Consider the following 19361-nt stretch of genomic DNA (forward strand, 5'->3'; position numbering starts at 1 on the left):
TATAAATACACAGGCGTTACTAAAATCCTGAAGAATATTTTGAAGTCATAACGAATTAGTCCTTTCTCACCTTGTCTCCATGTAGAGCTTTAACTATGAATATTGATTTGATTGTGAATTTTACCCTTTGGAATCAGTAGAGAACCAGAATACCCTTGAGACCAAGAACATGAAAACTGAAGACACATGTTTCACCTTCCAGTCTCCATCATATTAGAAATCCAAGCCTAAATTTACTGAAATACATATATAAAAGTCAGTAAATTTTGGGTCAACCATGCAAACTGGTGAGAAGAATGTAGACAGTCTTGAATGAAACAAATTAGGGATGAGACATAAGTAATATCATTGCTGTACTAATAACTCTCCTAAGGTTTACTTCTTAGAACATGGAAGGATTAACAAGGTTGAAAAAATATGCTTGTCATCACTTATCAATTCATCTGTCCATTAATTTACTTATCTAATTCTTATTATGTAGTTGCTTGTTACCACAGACCAGAATTGTTACAAAAATAGAGAAAGGGGAGAAATTCACAGACCGTCATATTTTGAGATCTAAGAACAAATCAATGCTTAGCAAATACAAGAACTCATTGATGTTCTAATTTATAACATGGTACTATTGTTAACATACAATATTCAAAAAAATTTAAAATTCTGGAAAATAAATTTTAATAAGAAGTAAAAGATTTCCATGCAAATTTAGAAGAATAAGTAATATTTTTTAGTATAAGAATTATGGTAGGTTACCTATTAACAAAATTATTTCCTAGTTTCTTTCTTCAAAAGATTCTTTAATGAGTTTCAAGAAATAAAATGTCTGTATGTTTCAGAATTCAAGTATGGACCTGAAATGCATTCTGTTAATAATGTCACACATAGTCTATGCTTTCTTTTTTTATAGATATGCAGAAGTCATTTTCAGTCTCCAATGAAGCTGAATAAATACCATAACAAATTATTAAACTTTATATATCTTAGTTTCATAGTAACTTTATAGATAGAATATACTAAATTTTATATATTGAATTTTAGGCATACATTCATCACCTGTAAATTCTCTTAGCATTTTTATAAATTTCCATGAAAGACAGTGTTAATTATTTAAATATGAACAAAGCTCATAAGACCTCACAGCAGAAATGCTGAGATTTCTACTTGCCATCTCTGCACTTGCCTTTGCAATAGGACTCTCTGGGGGTTCATTCCCATGAATAAATCCACATTTCTTTTTCTTCCACTGTTTAAACTAAGTGTATTCAGATGTTATTACATCATTGAAAAATCCAGGCTTCTTAATAAGAATATCTTAATGAATTTTAATGGTGCAACATCCTTCAAATGATCTACCAGCATCAACATTTAGATAAAATGTCGAGGCGGTGGCTATCTGCATTCAAATAAAATGAAGTGTCAAATGTATTTTAACTGAAAATATTAACCACAGCCAGCTTATGGGATATTTTTAAAGTCAATTAGATTCTCCATTTTAATCACATTCGTTTCAACACATCATGAACATAACATTGCATGGCTCCAACAATAAACTTTTCCTACCTAATAATTAAGACCCATGACTGCCAATATTTTCTGTCATGGATTTAAAAAAAATGGTTTTTAGATTTAAACCTGCACCAGAATCACATGGGTTTTGGCAGTTGCATATTGATATGCCCTGCCCTTACCCTACCTCTGATAGTTTAGGGGTAAGATTCAACAAATTGTGCTTCTAATGAGTCCTGATTGACATAAATGATGGAAAAAGCATGCTTCATTTCCAGTATGATGTTCAGATAAAAGTTCTGAGACACAGTACAGTAAGTAGCTCTATTCCTTTACTACACGTAAAATAAATTATGGATTGCATGCATTATTTTCATTATGGTTTGTTTACTAACCCAATATATCCTATGTGGTAATTTCATCAGCACATAGGAGCCTTTACATTCACATTACGTATAAATACTATGAATACTTGTACATTAAATATGTAGAGTGGAAGAGTGTACTTATTTATGACTGATCTCGATGCCAGATTATAGAGAATTATCTCTTCAGTTGTTTCATTCTTGGTTCGCCCTGACAAGCACAGTTAATGACTTCTTCACCAGCTGAATCTGGCAACAGAAGGTCTGTGGAGACGTGACTGTGTAATGGGGAAAGGCAGAGCACATCTGATTCAAAGAAGATCCCTCTCATTCACTTGACTTTGCAACATGAGATTCTAAAAGTTGTTCTTAATAAAAGGGGTCAGTTCGTCTCTTAAATAACTGTATATACAGGATGCCTATAGGGCTGTATTCACAAAACATTTTCTTATATTGTCCTTTCATTCTAATTTATATTTATGAGAATTTGACCACAGAGCTTCTCTATGCTCGTTAATGCCACAGTATTTATACTATGTGTTTAGGAAGAGTATAATTCCTTTCTTTTCAAATATGATTAGAATTAGATTGCTTTCCTATTTGCGTAGCAATAGTTTTCTAACGACCAAGTATCATGACACTGATAAGAAGCAATATCTTGAATAAAAACAATAGTAGTGATCGTAAACATTTCATAACAGGATTATGTAAATTTACAAAAAAAACCTGAATTTACCCATGGGAAAACACTCTCTGTGCTTTAGGCATCAAAGGAAACTACTTTTCAGAATGTCACAAATTACTCTCAAAGAAGGAACCTTCTCCTAATGATTGCCTCGGCATTTAAGGATAAGCTGCCCTTGCAGCTACTATCTGTCACAGGACCACCCAGTCTAACTGCAAATGTCTTAACAAAATTTAGACATGATGTAAACATTAATTTTTAACTTTAATGAATTTCTAAATATATTGTAATGGTACAATGCAAAAATTTCAAAATAATGCGGTGCTCAAATCATGGTTCTTACAATCGTGCAAGTCATAAGTCACAAGATAGTAGTGACCCATTACTGAAAATAATATTTTTTCTCTTTATTGAAAGTTCCAAAGTTAAATTGAATATTCATATTCTAATACACACATCATTTTGTTCTCAACATTTTATTGTTCTGGAGCATTTCCTTGTTACCACATTTTTGTTATATCTTTATATCTATTAACACTTTTGCTGGCATGGTTCATTCATATTGGAATCATAAAGTAGTTATTTGCAAAGGACATATAAGACCTGTTTTTTTAAAGTGTGTGAGCTCTTGTCCAGTGTTGCACATTGTTGTAAGAACTATCATGGAATCATAAATGAGAACTAAGCTAGTACTCTGTCATCCTAGGAAACAACATAGCATCAAGTTAGCGTTGCGTTTGCTAATGAAACTAGCACATCCCATACAGTATTCTGAAAATCTGCCTGGCTCAACAGTTCCCTGCACAGTAGTAATCCCGATAAGGTATTCATCTCAGGATACAATCCTAAGCATTGTTTGCATATATAAAAAACAGCCTTTGTTGTTGGAACGGAACAGACAAAACTCCTCAGAAAGGATTCTTGCAGGCAGGTTTGTTTGAGGGACACTCTCTCTGGCAACCACTCCTGACCTGATGGGTAAAGAAGAAATATGAGGATTCAAGGTTTAAGTCTTACCTCCAAGATCCTCCCAAAAGCCCACTCCAATCACTGTAACAGTTCCAAATCTCATTCTAGATGCCCGTAAATACTCAAATTGGAAAGAAACCTGTAATTGCCCAGTGGAATTTTCAAATACACTTAACTTTGCTATTTCAAGCCACAGACACCAAATGGAAACTAAGGTAATGCTCTTAATTTTCATCAATTTATCACAGTTGAGGTTTTAAAGTGATGGATTTTGCTCCATACTTTTGGCACAAAGCATCCACGACAATTTAGAAAGCTGAAAATGAGTCTTTGGAGTAAAGTACCAGACCACAAAAAGGATACAACTGAGATATTACAAGCAAAGGGAGCCCTCTGAAGTGATCAGAAATGCTGATGACAATTTTATGTTGCAGGTCATTCAAACAGTAAGTGCCATGGACAAAGATGATCCCAAAAATGGACATTATTTCTTGTACAGTCTTCTTCCAGAAATGGTCAACAACCCAAATTTCACCATCAAGAAAAATGAAGGTAAATATGTTAGCTCTTTGAAATGATGCAGTATAGAAACTGTGAGATTGCATGCAGTTTTGCAACATAACGAGAAAATATGATTAAAATATTTTTGTTCACTCATGAGTTGCTGAAAGCCAGTTTATCAGCTTCAAGCAAGGTAATTACATCACTTCCTCTTCCTAATACTCAAATTATAGATAAGAAAACTGTTAATGAAGATTAATGGTATCCCAGGGAGTCCCTCAATCCCCTTCCTTGACGAGATGAGAAGCACCATTTTAACTCCTACTAAATGCTTCCAGGAAGGCTGAGATCCTGAGATATCTGTCACTGAAAGAACTGGTTTGCACTTTGAAGTTGTTAACTTTTAATTGAATGTTTACTAAGTCTTTAGGGAAAGTCTACTCTAATTTTGTCTGGATTTTGGATACACAGTAGAGGCATTTGTTTTAATCCAGTACCAATTTTAATAATAGCAATTAGATTATAACAAGTTTTTCCCATTATTTTTTTATTTTTAATTTTATTTTTTTCACAAGTTTTTCATTGTATATCCCGATTGAAGCCCCCAACCTTAATTCCATGTACTACTCAGCTCAGCTATTAAAAACAAGGACATCACTAAATTTTCTGGCAAATGGATGGAACTAGAAAAGATCATTCTGAGTGAGGTAACCCAGAAACAGAAAGACGGGCATAGTATACACAAAATTATAAGCAGATACAAGCAATATAATACAGGATAGCCATCTACATACCTAAAGAAGCTAAACACTAAGGGGGACCTAGGGAGGATGCTTAAATCTCATTCAGAATGGCAAACAGGATAGACACCAGAAGAGGTGGAAGAGAGGAAACAGGATGGAAGCCTACAAAAAAGGGTCTTCTGAAAGGATCCACCCAACAGGGGATCAAGGCAGATGCTGAGACTCAAGGCCAGAATTTGGGCGGAGTGCAGGGGTCCTTATGAGATAAGAGGGAAGGATATAGAAGGATATGGAGAGGGCAGTACTTCCACAAGGAGACCAGCAAAGCTGAACAATCTGAGTCCAGGGGCTCCTACAGAGACAGATTCACCATTAAAACTTTCAAGAGGGGCATTTTATGTCAGTATTATTTGGGAAGTAATAAAAATTAATTTTATTTCTGTCTCTGTGTCAAAGACAATATTTATTCTATTTTGTTACTTCTTGAGAGCCTTCCTAATATGGCCAGTGTTCCTTTCCATTTGGTGTATTGTAAACAAAGTCGGCAGCTCAAATTGTAAAAGTCTGTTTCATGTTTACATTAATATTTCTTCAATTACCATACCTTAGAGAAGAAATTTAATTTTATTTTGGTTCTAACATATTTACCTTAGTCTTAACACTCTTAAAACCATTAGTGGAATATTAGTATTCTCTGGGTCTGTTTTCTGGATTTTCTATGTGCATTTCTTTGTTTTCTGAATGCTACAAATAGAATTTATACTCAATTAGTGTAGGAAACTTTGGTTCCTGATAACTGTTTGGAATACTGCTATCTCAGTTTGAAGGAGGTTGATGTATTTTGAGAAAATTCCATTATGAAATAAAGCAGTCTTTTATGGCTAATGTTAAATGTATCATGGCCTTGCCTTCCATTGCAGTGTTACTTAGCTCTTCGAAGATGCTTTGATAAATGTAGAAGCATCACAAAAAAGGAAGCAAGAAGGTTATTGTAAAGACATTACTCATCTAAGTCAGTTTCCAGTACTATTAGCATTGTGTGACAGCGTTCCGTTCTCCCTCCGTAAAGATAGAGTACTTGCACTTTAGTCACCCCAAACAGAAACTCTTATCCAAGAACATTATTTCTGATCTTTTGTGAAGATAAGCAGGCTTTCCCTTTTATGGAAATCTCATGTGTATGCCAATGCTAAAAGCCCATTCAGAAACCCCAAGCTAATCTGAGAAACTACACTAAAGACCATGAGCTGATTAGAATTTTGGTCTTATTTGTGCAAAATACACTGCGTTTTAAAACGTTTCCGTGAAGTAATGTGTTATCACTCCCCGTATTCAGGGAACTTTATTTTTGTCCTGCTCATTCTATAATTTCAAGACTTGCCTTTTTATAGCTGTGGTCCTGGAAGACACACTGCACCCAAATGTTGGATGAATGGGAAGGTAAATTACTGCATTCCAGGGGAAGTTTAATTTTGTCTTCTATTTAAAATGACAATACTTATGAAGGGAAAATGTCATCTGATAATGGATTGCATGTGTTTTCTCTGAATTTTTAGAATCAGAAAAAAATTGAAAATGCTATGTCATACATTTTAATAACCTCTCAACAGAGTATCTAGAGGTGCATAGATTATCTCTATTGTTTTGTAACTAGAAAATAGAAGCCCAATGTTTGGCCATTCTCCCAGTTCTGAAAGAAGTCATAAAATTATTCAGGATTAAAAAAAAGGCATTTCATGTACTACAATTTTTCATTTTAAATCATATAGTCATTTGTTTTTCAAATGGTGACTGTAAACTTTGTCATTCCAAGGGGGAATGTTTTTATTAAAGTGGAAGAAGCTGCTGTTCATATTTATGTCTGGAAAACACCATAAACTAGGACTGTCTTGTGGAACGTAGGACATTTGTTCACTGTAATTCTGGATTCAGGATCCAAACATTCAACATCCCGTCATAGAATAAATCATGAAGCTGAAGTCCCTTAGACAGTACATGTAAAGTTTATACACAATTTGCCTTTGCCTAGATTATGTATTCATGGGCTTTACCTGCATAGGTTACCACTGCTCTGCTGTATGGACAGTCATTGTGAAAGTGGATAGAAACAGCATGTTTTAACAATATACAGAAGCAATCAAAATTTTGTAAGTTTTAGAATGTTTATATAGATGGATATATGACAATAGACACCTAGATCGAGAAATGGGAAGTTGGTACATAGATAATCTGTGAGTCTTTGTTAATGATGGGAGAATGTAAAGGTGATGGTGATATTTTTATGTAATTATTTACTGTGATATCTTTAACACTGGAAGCATATGATAAAATCAAATGCTCTAATTATATTTATAGCTATTAATCATTTATTTTGTTCTTAACCTGTAGTTTTAAATGATTAGGAATTAATGCTGCTCAACTGATATAACCATGTTTACAAATTTAAGTCTGTAAGAATAAACCATTTTGTGATGTCCAATACATTGAAATACACACTTAATGAATGGATTACTCTCCCACTTAATTTGATCTTTATAAAGACAGTTGAAACACTTTGCATTCTCTAAGGAACTTACAGCCATACCTTCCAACTCAAAATTATTGTAATCTTTTTCTTAAATAGATTGGCCCTCATGCAATTTTTCCTTCACTAATTCATGACCAAAGACAAAATGAGGTAGAAATGAGCTGTCTCTTACTACACAGTTGAATGATCTCACAAATAAATGTTTCTCTAAGTATATAGGAATAATAATTTTACCATGATAAGATGGCAGCTTTCAATACGGAGAAAGGGAAAATGGAAGTTCTAATATGAAAGCCATTAATATTATGCACATCTAAACCTCAGAGCATCTTTTAATTTGTAGTACAGAGACTGGTTTCTTTATCTTTTAGTTGGGTGAACTTATAAACAGAGAGTCTTGCTGACCACATTTCAGTATTTGCTTCTATCAAAACTGTGGAAATGAAAAATACCCAACAATTCAATACAAGAGACAAGTAAGATAAATGGACCTTTTACCAATACTAAAATATCCTGCTTGCAGGAAATTTGAGGTCTGCAAAACCTGCTTTTCCCTAGCCTGCCCATTGTGGGTAAAATAATTTTTTGATTGTAATTGCAATGTCACTGGTGGCTAAAAAAGAATTTTGGTGGCTTATATTAAAATACTGAACTGACTTAATATAAGGAAATATGGACAATGATGCTCATTTCTTTAAGGAAAACCTATGAGAAGAAAATACAAAATGAATTTAGACTTAGTCCAAACTTGGTTATGGTTGAGAAAAATCTAGCAAAAGAATCATAATTTCAAATGAAGTTTTTTTGTTCCCAATCCTACCTACTAATATATCCACTCTAGGGCTGTCATTGATTCTTGGTGAGAAAGAGTCAGGGTAATATGTATTAGGCTATGAGGTCAAACACCAATACTACAAACGAACATAAAAAAACAAACAAACAAACAAACAAAAAAAAACCCTCATTCTCAACAAATGATTTTGTTAATGTAAATAACATGAGTTTTGAACTGTGCTTTTGAATAAACATGCCTTGCATTAGTTCAGTGTCTATAAAATACTTGTTCAGATTGTAAGTCATGCTTTGTAGTTAGAATTCCATCATAAGAACATTACTTTTATAGATAAGTTGCTATGAGTATATTTCTCTCGTCTATAACAACAGGATAAGAGTATCTGGCTTCCACTAAGTTTTGCTGTGATGGAGATATACAAACTCAGACTGAGACATCTCTGAGGATGTGGAAAACCACTCATCAATAAACAGGACATAATCTTTCTCTATGCAAATCTTATTTCTTAACCCTTTGATACTCCTTTAAGCTATTATTCCTAACTACAAAAAAAAAAGAATCTCATTCTCAACCAATGATTTTGTTGATATAAATAACATGAATTGAGAAATGACCTTTAGAATAAAATCTCCTCAAAGTTTTATCTACATATTTTTTAAAACAGTAATTTTCAAAGTGACATCACCAAGGAAGACACTTATCCTCATTGAAAGGCTTTGCGATCAATCTTCTTACACAATAATGTTACAGGCCCAATATCCAATAATGTTATAGAAAGATAAATGACTTATGAAGAAGAACAAGAAGGGAGGAAACGGTTTCCCAGATTTAGTTGTAAGTATAACCACCCTTCTTTGGCATTTTTTAAAACAAAAATTATTTAATTTTTTATAAATTACAGTTTATTCAGTTTGTATCCAAGCTGTAGCCCCCTCTCTCTCACCTCCCAATCCCACCCTCCATCCCTCATCTCTTCCTAAACCCCTCCCCAAGTCCACTGATAGGGGAAGTCCTCCTCTCCTTCCCTCTTAGTCTAGCATATCAGGCATTTCTTTTACTTTTACTTAAGTGAGGATCAGCTCTCTCTCCACAATGGGTTCTCCATTTTCCATGTCTAGGTTGTTTCTATCTTCAAACTGAGTTGTAAGACGTTTTGCCTACCCTTCACAGCATATATATATATATATATATATATATATATATATATATTAACCTTTGACTATTGTCAGTTAATTTCAGATTGTTATTGTCCCGAGATCAAAATGTTTGGCTCAAAATGGAAAACAGATTTTTTTTTTTTCTGATCACAAGACAACCAGGCTGAACATAGTCCCTCCTGTGAAATTAAGAAATCTTTTATTTTATTCAGGATGAAAGCAGGTTCCACCTTCTTCCCTAGTTGAGCTAGTCGCATGCCTCCAGGCTGCGTTTGAGAATTAGCCCTTATAGCTGATTCAGAATTACTGGATAAGCCATGCGTATTCGTTCTGACTAACATAAGGTCTTCTGTCACTCTAGGATGCTTTGAAATAAGGAAAGCTTATTAGACATTATATTTCTTTCCTCAATAGAGACCCCATTTTTCAGCACCAGTATATCCATCGTTACTGCCTTTTCCAGGCAATGTGTCTACTTAATGCTTGTGTGAATATAATAGATACCTCTTCCTGTATTCTAATAGGGGAACTGCACTCGAAATTTCCTATAGGAAAATTTCCCATAGCATACTCACCAAACCAAACGGTTGTTATTGCTATATAGTTTTCAATCATTGTTCATAAAGACCATAGGGTCTTCTTTTCAAGCATAAAATGCATGGTTCACTTGAGGGACACCTGGTTTGTTTCAAGATTCTGGATATTACGAATAAAGCTGCTATGAACATGATTGAGTAAATGTCCTTGTTGAACCCCTGCTCAGATAAAGCACATGGGCATCTTAGTCTCCAAATGGGTTCCCTAGTAAGGGGAACAGGGACTATCTCTGATATGAACTCAGTGACTGGCTCTTTGATCACCTCCCCCTAACAGGTGCATCCTTGCCAGACCACAGAGGAAGATGACGCAGCCAGTCCTGATGAAATAAGATAGACTAGGGTAAGATAGAAGGAGAGGAGGATTTCCCCTATCAGTGGACTAGAAAATGGGCATAAGAGGAGAAGAGGGAGGGAGGGTGGGACTGGGAGGAGATGAGGGAGGGGACTACAGCTGGGATACAAAGTGAATAAATTGTATTAATTAATTAATTAATTAATTAATTAATGCACAGTTCACTTTTTACCAATAAATCCAGGGGATAACTAATATACAAAATAAGATTATTTATAAAACCAAAAGGTTTCTGTTTTAGTAAGGGAGAATTTATTGTTTATTCTTATGTTTATCAGCAGCATGTTGATAAAAACACATTTATGCTTGTAAACTTCAGTTAAGGTCAATATGTAAGTTACAAAAAGTTGAAAATAAATCTTGTTTCTTTAATCTATGTAACTATACAATATGATGCAGAAAACAGGGAGATTTTCTTTTCCTAGACTCATGTTAGAATTTTATTTTCCTAGACTCATGTTAGCATTGCCCTTATTGTTTAGTTTTCAGTGTGTGTTATGGGAGACAAATTAGCTCTGACTTTGAAGACCTCTGGGATATAATTTTAAAATACTATATATTTATATGTAAGGTTGTTACAGTTGTGATTTCTGTCAAAGCTTCTCTGTCACTTTGCTAGCAATCATTTGCAGTCCTTATATTACATTCTATTAAAGGAGATCCTTGAAAAATTAAACAGAACAGTAAACCAAATGTACATATTTACCTTCAAGTTACATTGGTTATTTTCAAGATGCTAGCGCATAGACCCTTTCTTTGACAATGTTGCTCTCTGATACTTTTAAAAAGTAGCTTTAGGGTATGGGGATAATAAGACCCCTGTATAGAAAAACTTAGAGTTGCCTTTTGCTTTTAGCCAATCTTACTGTACTCTGCTACTATTTATCTCATTGAAGAATAATGTAATTTACTGATTTATCATCTATTTCCAAGTTCAGAAATAGATCTTAGGTATCTGTAAGTATCAGACAAAGATGACTGCTCTGAAAAACAGAACCCAATGTTAAAATTAAACATGGAAACAAAATGAACTGTCAGCCTATGCAAATTTTTTCTTTCTAAAAATGTAGTAAACGTAGTTGGCAATCATTTAATCTTAGTTCAGCACAGAATGATGCATTTTGAATTAATTTGAACATTTTATAGACAAAACATTAGGCATACATGACATTCTGTCTGGGGATGTGACCTGAATGATGCACACTGACTCCTGAGGTTCCTACAGTTTATTGGAATAAATAGAATCTAGAGATAGAAAGGAAGTAGTTAAGTAAAGGATGGAAAACAAGCGGTGATAACATGAAAGTGGAAATGTCCCTAACTAAATATTGCAAAAGTAGATTGGGAATGAATTAGAATAATGTATTAAGGAGAACACTGTACAACAAAAAGAACAAAAATTCAGGCTTCATAATAAACTAAGTGTATATCAGATCTTTATTCTTCTGTTTATCATCTGTAAGAACTTGTACAAGATGAGGGAGGGAGGGTGGGATTGGGAGAGAATGAGGGAGGGGGCTACAGCTGGAATACAAAGTAAATTACCTGTAATTAATATAAAAAATAAAAATTATTAAAAAAAGAACTTGCACAAACAATCATGTTTGTACAATCAAGAACTTGTACTGATTACACTCAGGTGCAAATGATATTTACTCTTATGCTGTTTATTATTATTATTATTTACAATTAATTCACTTAATAATTAATAATAATTATTATTATTTACAATTAATTCACTGTTTATCCCCCCTCTCATTATATTCCTGTCCCACGCTCTCTCCCTCTTTCCCCTCTATCCCTCTTCCCTAGTCCATTGGAGACCAACAAAGCCAAAAAAGCTTTTCCCAGAGGCCCTTCAGAGATTGACGCATCAGCTAAAGATCATGCATGGAGAGGGCCTAGAACCCCTGTTCAGATGTAGCCCATAGGCAGTTTAGTCTCCATGTGGGTACCCTAGTAAAGGGAGCAGGAGTAATCTCTGACATGATCTCTGTTCCCCACTCTTTGATCACTTCCCCCTGGCAGGGTAACCTAGCCAGCCCCAAAAGGAAGAGGATCCAGGCAGTCTTAGGCTTTTCTTAACACTAAGGGGAACAGGGAGTGTCTCTGACATGAACTCAGTGGCTGACTCTTTGATCACCATCCCCTATGGAGTGCAGCCTTTCCAGGCTACAGAAGAGGACAATGCAGCCAGTCCTGATGAGATCTGATAAGCTAGGGTCAGATGGAAGGGGAGGAGAACTTCCCTTATCAGTGGACTTGGAGAGGGGCATGGGAGGAGATGAGGTAGGGAAGGTGAGATTGGGAGGGAAAAAGAAAGGGGGCTACAGCTGGAATGCAAAGTGAATATACTGTAATTAATATAAAAAATAAAGTATAATGAAAAAATAAGTAAAAACAAAAATGTTACCATGTTAATTCTATAGTCAACAAGTTAGAATAGACAGTGGCTAGCTTCTCTTTTTCTACTCTTTTTTTGCAGTTCTCGTTAGTGTCCTCTAGCAATTCCATCCATTCACTGTTAAAAATAAAAACATTACTAAAAAAGTATAAATAAGTGTTTGAGTGATAACCCATACTGTGTATTATTGGACATCATGTAGTAGGCAAGCAGCCCAACATACCAGTGAGTCATTTCTGTGACTAAAGCAAAGGGAAATGAGAAAATTGAAAGGGGATTATTTTTATAACTTTAGTTCGTTGACTATATCCCTCATTATGGTTAAACAAACAAAAATAAAATCAAGATTAATGACGTTTTAGAACTTTCCATTATTATTATTATTATTATTATTATTATTATTATTATTATTATTATTTACAATTTATTCACTTTGTATCCCAGTTGTAGTCTCCTTTCTCAACTTGTCCAGGTCTCACTCCCCCTCCTCTTCCTTTCCTATCTCTCATCCATAGTCCACTGTTAGGGAAAGTCCTCCTCCTCTACTGTCTGACCCTAGCTTATCAGGTCCCCAACATATAGTTTTTGGAGAATGGGATATTTGAGAGTTGGTGAGATGACACCATTTTTAAGTAGGAGTAACATGTGAGTAGTGAGGTATGCAGGAATTGAATGATATCATTTCTGAGTATATTAAAATGAAAAGAACAGGTCTCAAAAGTTGGCTGCCGTTTTTTATTTTTCACCATTCTTCCCATAAACTCTGGGTTATACTTTAGACTCAAAATGACAAACTAGCTAGACATTAAATTCCTTCCTGGAATTCCATTTTACCTGGAATGTAAACCCTTTACTCTTGTCTTCTCCACCTAACAAAGTTTTAGTCATCGATAGTAACTATAAGATACTGTCTCCTCATTTCTACTGTTAGCAAGTTCTGTGAGGTTTGACGTGTTTGCTTTCTTTTCAGTGCCTCTTAAAGATGGAAATAAAGAAAAGTCTCTGTCACATTCTCCAAGGTTATTAATAATAAGTCATGTATGTATTCACATTCATTTATTTGATATCCATTTATTTAGTGCCTCACACACATATCAGAGAGTGCTCTATGAGTTGGAAATAAAGTAGCGAATAAAAAAATATTGATTTTTCCTACTGCATAGTGTATTTTGTTCTTCTAAGGTTTCACTTTTTGAATACCAATTGAATTCTCAGAGAGGATGCTATAATTTAACCAGGGATTTTGTCCTACGGTATCAAAATTCATAAGCTACTCTGCCAAGTACTATGATTTAGAGTGGAATGACCCATATTCTTACTTCTATATTGTCATAAAGTTTCCTAACGGACCTTACCCAATTTGTGGACTTAGCCATACATAAAAAAGAATTAGTTTTCATTGATTCTATCATTCCCATCTTAAAGAAGCATTTGGCTAGTCAGAGTGGTGATATCAATCTATAATCATGGACAGGTGATTCTTTACAGTATTTTATGTTGATGCTTCCATCATGAGAAAATCTAGTGAGGAATGTTGAAGTAGACTATTAAACACAAGGTCAAAACATGTTAGTAAGCCCTTTGCAAACGCAGTGACCTGGTGATTCATTGATTTTTTTGTTATGTTACAGTAAGTATGCTGTGAGTGACAATTCTATTTTGCTTATGAGAATTTGATAGTTATGATCTAATCTCATTATACATAGTCCATGCCTCTTCCTGCTTCTATGCCTTCTATTTGGCTTGGATATCTGCTTTTGACTTAGGACGGTTTTAGTTTTAGCTAATTTTCAGCATATAGAAGCCATCCTGTTCATGAAGATAACATTAGCTTGATTTCTGGGCTTAGTCTATAGGTTCCTAAAAATGCTACGAAAGGGCAGTTGCTGAGGTACTTTAAAGAAAGATAATTATTATCTATGCACTAGGAGAGATTACTCATTCGCTTTGATTCCTAATGGTAGTTTGCTTACTAGAGCTGCCTCCTTCTATTGTTTGATTCTATTCTTCTCTGACTTTTGAGACTACTTATCTGAGTGATTTGGAAAACAAAATGCCAAGAGAAGTACCTCCACTCCATGTAGCAGCCAACAAACTTTGTTTTATTTCTCAGATTTTAAGAGAAATCATGCAAATATATGGAAGTGATATTTACTCCATAAATTGTAGATATTAACACACGAGATAGTATTATTAAAAGATTACTGATCTGTAACATTAACCTGTGTCTTTCTCACTATTTTGTGGCAGAATTCTCAACCTACTCAATAACTAAATGTTCTCATGTATAGGAAGAACTAAAAAAACCAATGACTAATGTTTCCAAAGTTTCAGTATTTGGTAACTGTATATTTTCTGTAGATGAAGACAAAGAAATGAAAGAAATTCCTTGAGATATGTAATTATGTGATTCAATTTTTATTTGTCATAAAGATAATTTTGAAGAGAAGTGCTCAAGAAAATGATTTTAGAAGTAAGATTTCTCTATAACTTACATATTTAATGATGAAAGTTCTAATATAGAGGTGATTCAACTAAAGGGCAAAATAATAGCTCAACATTCTTTTAAAAATGAAATAGTTATGAGCGATTCCATGGTTAGCAATAAACTACAGGACTACAAGACTTTTCTAGCTTAAAAAGATGCTATTCTAATGAATTTACATTTTATTTTGATGTTTCTTGTAACATATGAAGTATTGTCAACACAGTGGTTATGTGTTTATACGTACATAAATTTAGTACAGAAAAAGATAAACAAATAATAAATTTATTAGTAATACACATACAAAATTATATCAGTGTATCTTCAAAAGGTGCAGCCTTGCCAGGCCACAGAAGATGATGCAGCCATTCCTGATGACACCTAATAGGCTAGGATCAAATAAATGGGAGGCAGACCTCCCCTATCAGGGGACTAGGGAAGAGGCATAGGGAGAGAAGAGAGATGGTGGGTGGTAGAAGGAGGATATGAGGGAGGAGGATACAGCAGAGATACAACAAACAAATTAATTAAAAAATAGAAGGAGAGCCTGAGAATTGATTTGGGAGCCAATGTGTTTTATGCTCATCCAAGAGAGCTTGAGTTTTAGTCTCCAGACAGCAGTGTTAAGTATCTGGTCAGGTGGTGTTCAACCTTAACACAGATTGGTTAGGGCACAAGGCAACTAAGGGCAGGCAACTCCCTGGATGGTATTGGCTAGTGAGGTCAGCAGAATCAGTAAGTTTTAGGTTCAATGACTATGCATGGAGATAACCTAAGACACCTGCACAGATGTAGCCCATGGCAGTTCAGTATCCAAGTGGGTTCCATTGTAATAGGAACAGGGACTGGCTCTGAAATGAACTGATTGGCCTGCTCTTTAATTACCTCCCCCTGAGGGGGAAGCAGCCTTACCAGGCCACAGAAGAAGACAATGCAGCCACTCCTGATGAGACCTAATTGACTAGGATCAGAAGGAAGGAAAAGAAGTCCTCCCCTATCAGTGGACTTGGGGAGGGGCTGGCATGCAGAGGGTGGAGGAAGGGAGGGATTGGGACGGGAGGAGGGAGGGAACCACGGGGGGGTATAAAGTGTAATTAATAAAGAAAAAAATACAAAAAAAGCAAGTCAGAGGTCTTATATTCAAGAGCTGACTCCATTTAAGGGTTTGACATTAATGTTTCAATTATAAATACCAAATCATATGTAAATGACAGTACTTCTTTCCACTGGAGGGGTCACCTTGCCAGGCCACAGGGGAAAATGATGTGCCCAGTCCTAATGCAACTTGATATGCTGGGGTGGGTAGGTGGGGAGGGGAGGGGAGGGGCTCTCCTTCTCTGAAGAATAGGGGTCCGGATAGGGGAAACAGGGAATGAGTGTAGGACCAGGAAGGGAGGGTGGAGGGGGCTATGACTGGGATGCAAAATGAATAAATTAAAATTAAAATTAAAAAAAGAATTGATACCAAAAAAAAGAAAATAACTGATATAATATTTGCAAAGATTTTCTTGCTTATTTCCCTCAAATGCAATTTTTGTTGTCAGTATATAGAACATCATATATAGAAAGCAAACCCTCTTTCTCATTGAGTTACAGGCCCTCCTTAAAAGCAGGAATCTAGAAAAGATCATCCCGAGTGAGGTATCCCTGAAACAAAAAAAAAAAACCCATATATAGTGTTACTCACTTATAAGTGGATACTAGACCTACAATATAGAATAAACATACTTAAATCTGTACACTTAAAGAAGCTAAGCAAGAAGGAGGACCCTGGGTAAGATGATCAATTCTCACTCAGAAAGACGAACAGGATGGACATTGGAAGAAGGAGTAAACAGGAGACAGGACGGGTGTCTACCACAGAGAGCCTCTAAAAGACTCTACCCAGCAGTGTGTCAAAGCAGATGCTGAGCTTCATAAGCAAACTTTGGGCAGAGTGCAGGGAATCCTATGAAAGAAGGGGGAGATAGTAAAACCTGGAGAGTACAGGAGGGACACAAGAAGAGCAATAGAACCAAAAAACTCTGGGCACAGGGATCTTTTCTAAGACTAAGACTGACACTCCAACTAAGGACCATTCATGGATACAACCCTGCTCAGATGTAGCCCATGGCAGCTCATTATCCAACTGGGTACCCCAGTAAGAGGAACAGGGACATTGATGTCTCTGACATCAACTCAGTGGCTGGCTCTTTGACCCCCTCCCCGAGAGGGAAGCAGCCTTGCCAGGCCACAGAAGAAGACAATGCAGCCAGTCCTGATGAGACCTAATAAGCTAGGATCAGATAGAAGGGGAGGAGGACCTCCCTTATCAATGGACTTTAAGAGGGGCATGGGAGGAGATGAGGGAGGCAGGGTAGGATTGAGAGGGAATGAGGGAGAAGGCTACAGCTGGGATACAATGTGAATGAACTGTAATTAATATAAAACATAAAAATTTATTTAAAAAGTACAATTTTCAGTATTAATGGAAATCTGAAATTATAAAATCCAAATCTTAACTGTGCAAGGTTCTCATTGAAATGGATTATTAAAGCATCTACTGAGTTATAGTTTTTAGCGCATAACTTGGAGTATTAGCAACTGAGAACTTCATTTATTGGGGATTTCAGTTCTCAAGAGTACAATGCTATTTACAGAGGAGAAAGGATGAGAGATATTTGTTTATAATGAGTCTGGTTTATTTCACATAATATTTGATTTCCTGTTCCACAAATTTCCCTTGAAAATGACATTTTTTTGGTTTTTCAATCATTAAATTTTATATGCATATATATACATCTCTCTCTCTCTCTCTCTCTCTCTCTCTCTGTGTGTGTGTGTGTGTGTGTGTGTGTGTGTGTGTGTGTGTGTGAAATGAAAGTAAAGGTAGAACTATTTGGGAAAAAAGGAGACTGAAGGGAGGCCCCACAAGGGAAAGCAATGGGAATTTGAATGTAAGCAAAGAATATTAAACATAAATTCCCCAATTAAACACTTAATTTGTACAACAAATATATACTACTAATAATATTAAAACCTACTTACCAATAATTCATGTGGAAGCTAATAGCCAATTGATGAGGTCTTATATGAGAAAAAAAATCAGATGGAGATTATTCTAGAAATATATTTGAAAAGTCACAATAGCAAAGAAACTTCTCCTTTAAAGTGTTGTCTATTTATACTGTTTTCATTGATTAACTTAGTTTTTATTTAGAGGGATAACATGGCATCAGAATTTCTAAGAACAAACAGGGAATATAAACTACTTTATAAACTACTATGCTAGTATTGTTTTGATGAAACTCTAAGAAAAAAAAGCATCTTGGGGAGGAAATGGTTTAATTGGCTATATATTCCTATTGTGGGAAGCCAAGACAGGAACTCAAACCAGGCAAGAGCTTGAAGGCTGGAGATGATCCACAGGGTAAGGGGTAGTAAGTACTCTTTACTGACATAGTCCTTATGGCTTGCTCACCTGGATTCTTATAGAACCCAGGACCACTTGCCAAGGAATGGCACCAGACACAATGGACCAGAACCCCTCCCCATCAATCACTAGTTAAGAAAACGTCCTAAGTTCTCTCCATGCATGGTCCTTAATTGGAGCATCTTTCTGTGCAGGCCTTCCTGGGACTTTCATATGATTCCCTGCACTCTGCCAAAGGTTTGTTTATTAGTCTTAGTATCTGCTTTGATACACTGCTAGGTAGAGTCTTTCAGAGGCTCTCTGTGGTAGGCTCCTGTTCTGTTACTTGTTTTCTCCTATAGCCAATGTCCATCCCATTTGTCTTTCTAAATGAGGATTGATCATCTTATCCCAGGTCCTCTTTCTTCTTTATCTTCTTTAGGTGTATAGATTTCAGTATGTTTATCATATCTTATAGGTCTATATAAGTGAGTATAGACCGTGTGTGGCTTTCTCCTTCTGGGATACCTCACTCAGAATGATCTTTTCTAGATCCCACCATTTGCCTGCAAATTTCATGATTTCTTTGTTCTTAATTGCTGAGTAGTATTCCATTGTGTAAAAAATACCATAATTTCTGTATCCATTCCTCCGTTGAGGGACATCTGGATTGTTTCCAGGTTCTGGCTATTACAAATAAAGCTGCTACAAACATGGTTGAGCAAATGTCCTTGTTGTGTACTTGAGCAAATTTTGGTTATATGCCTAGGAGTAGTATAGCTGGATCTTGAGGAAGCAATATTCCTAATTGTCTGAGAAAGCACCAGATTGATTTCCAAAGTGTGTGTACCAGTTTACATTCCCACCAGCAATAGAGGAGGGTT

The 19361-nt window shown here is 35.5% G+C and overlaps 1 protein-coding gene across 4 annotated transcripts in view; it reads left to right on the top strand.

Moving 5' to 3' along the window:
* The window catches only part of Cdh8 (cadherin 8), a 424317-nt gene that overhangs the window by 344994 nt on the left and 59962 nt on the right, over positions 1-19361 (top strand). For all 4 annotated transcript variants that reach the window (XM_060392149.1, XM_060392148.1, XM_060392150.1 and 1 more), the window contains exon 10: positions 3960-4077. In XM_060392149.1, coding sequence (XP_060248132.1) covers positions 3960-4077 — 118 coding nt within the window. The remainder of the gene's footprint in view (positions 1-3959; positions 4078-19361) is intronic.

Source organism: Meriones unguiculatus, chromosome 10 (assembly GCF_030254825.1).
Source record: "Meriones unguiculatus strain TT.TT164.6M chromosome 10, Bangor_MerUng_6.1, whole genome shotgun sequence".
Classification (NCBI taxonomy): domain Eukaryota; kingdom Metazoa; phylum Chordata; class Mammalia; order Rodentia; family Muridae; genus Meriones; species Meriones unguiculatus.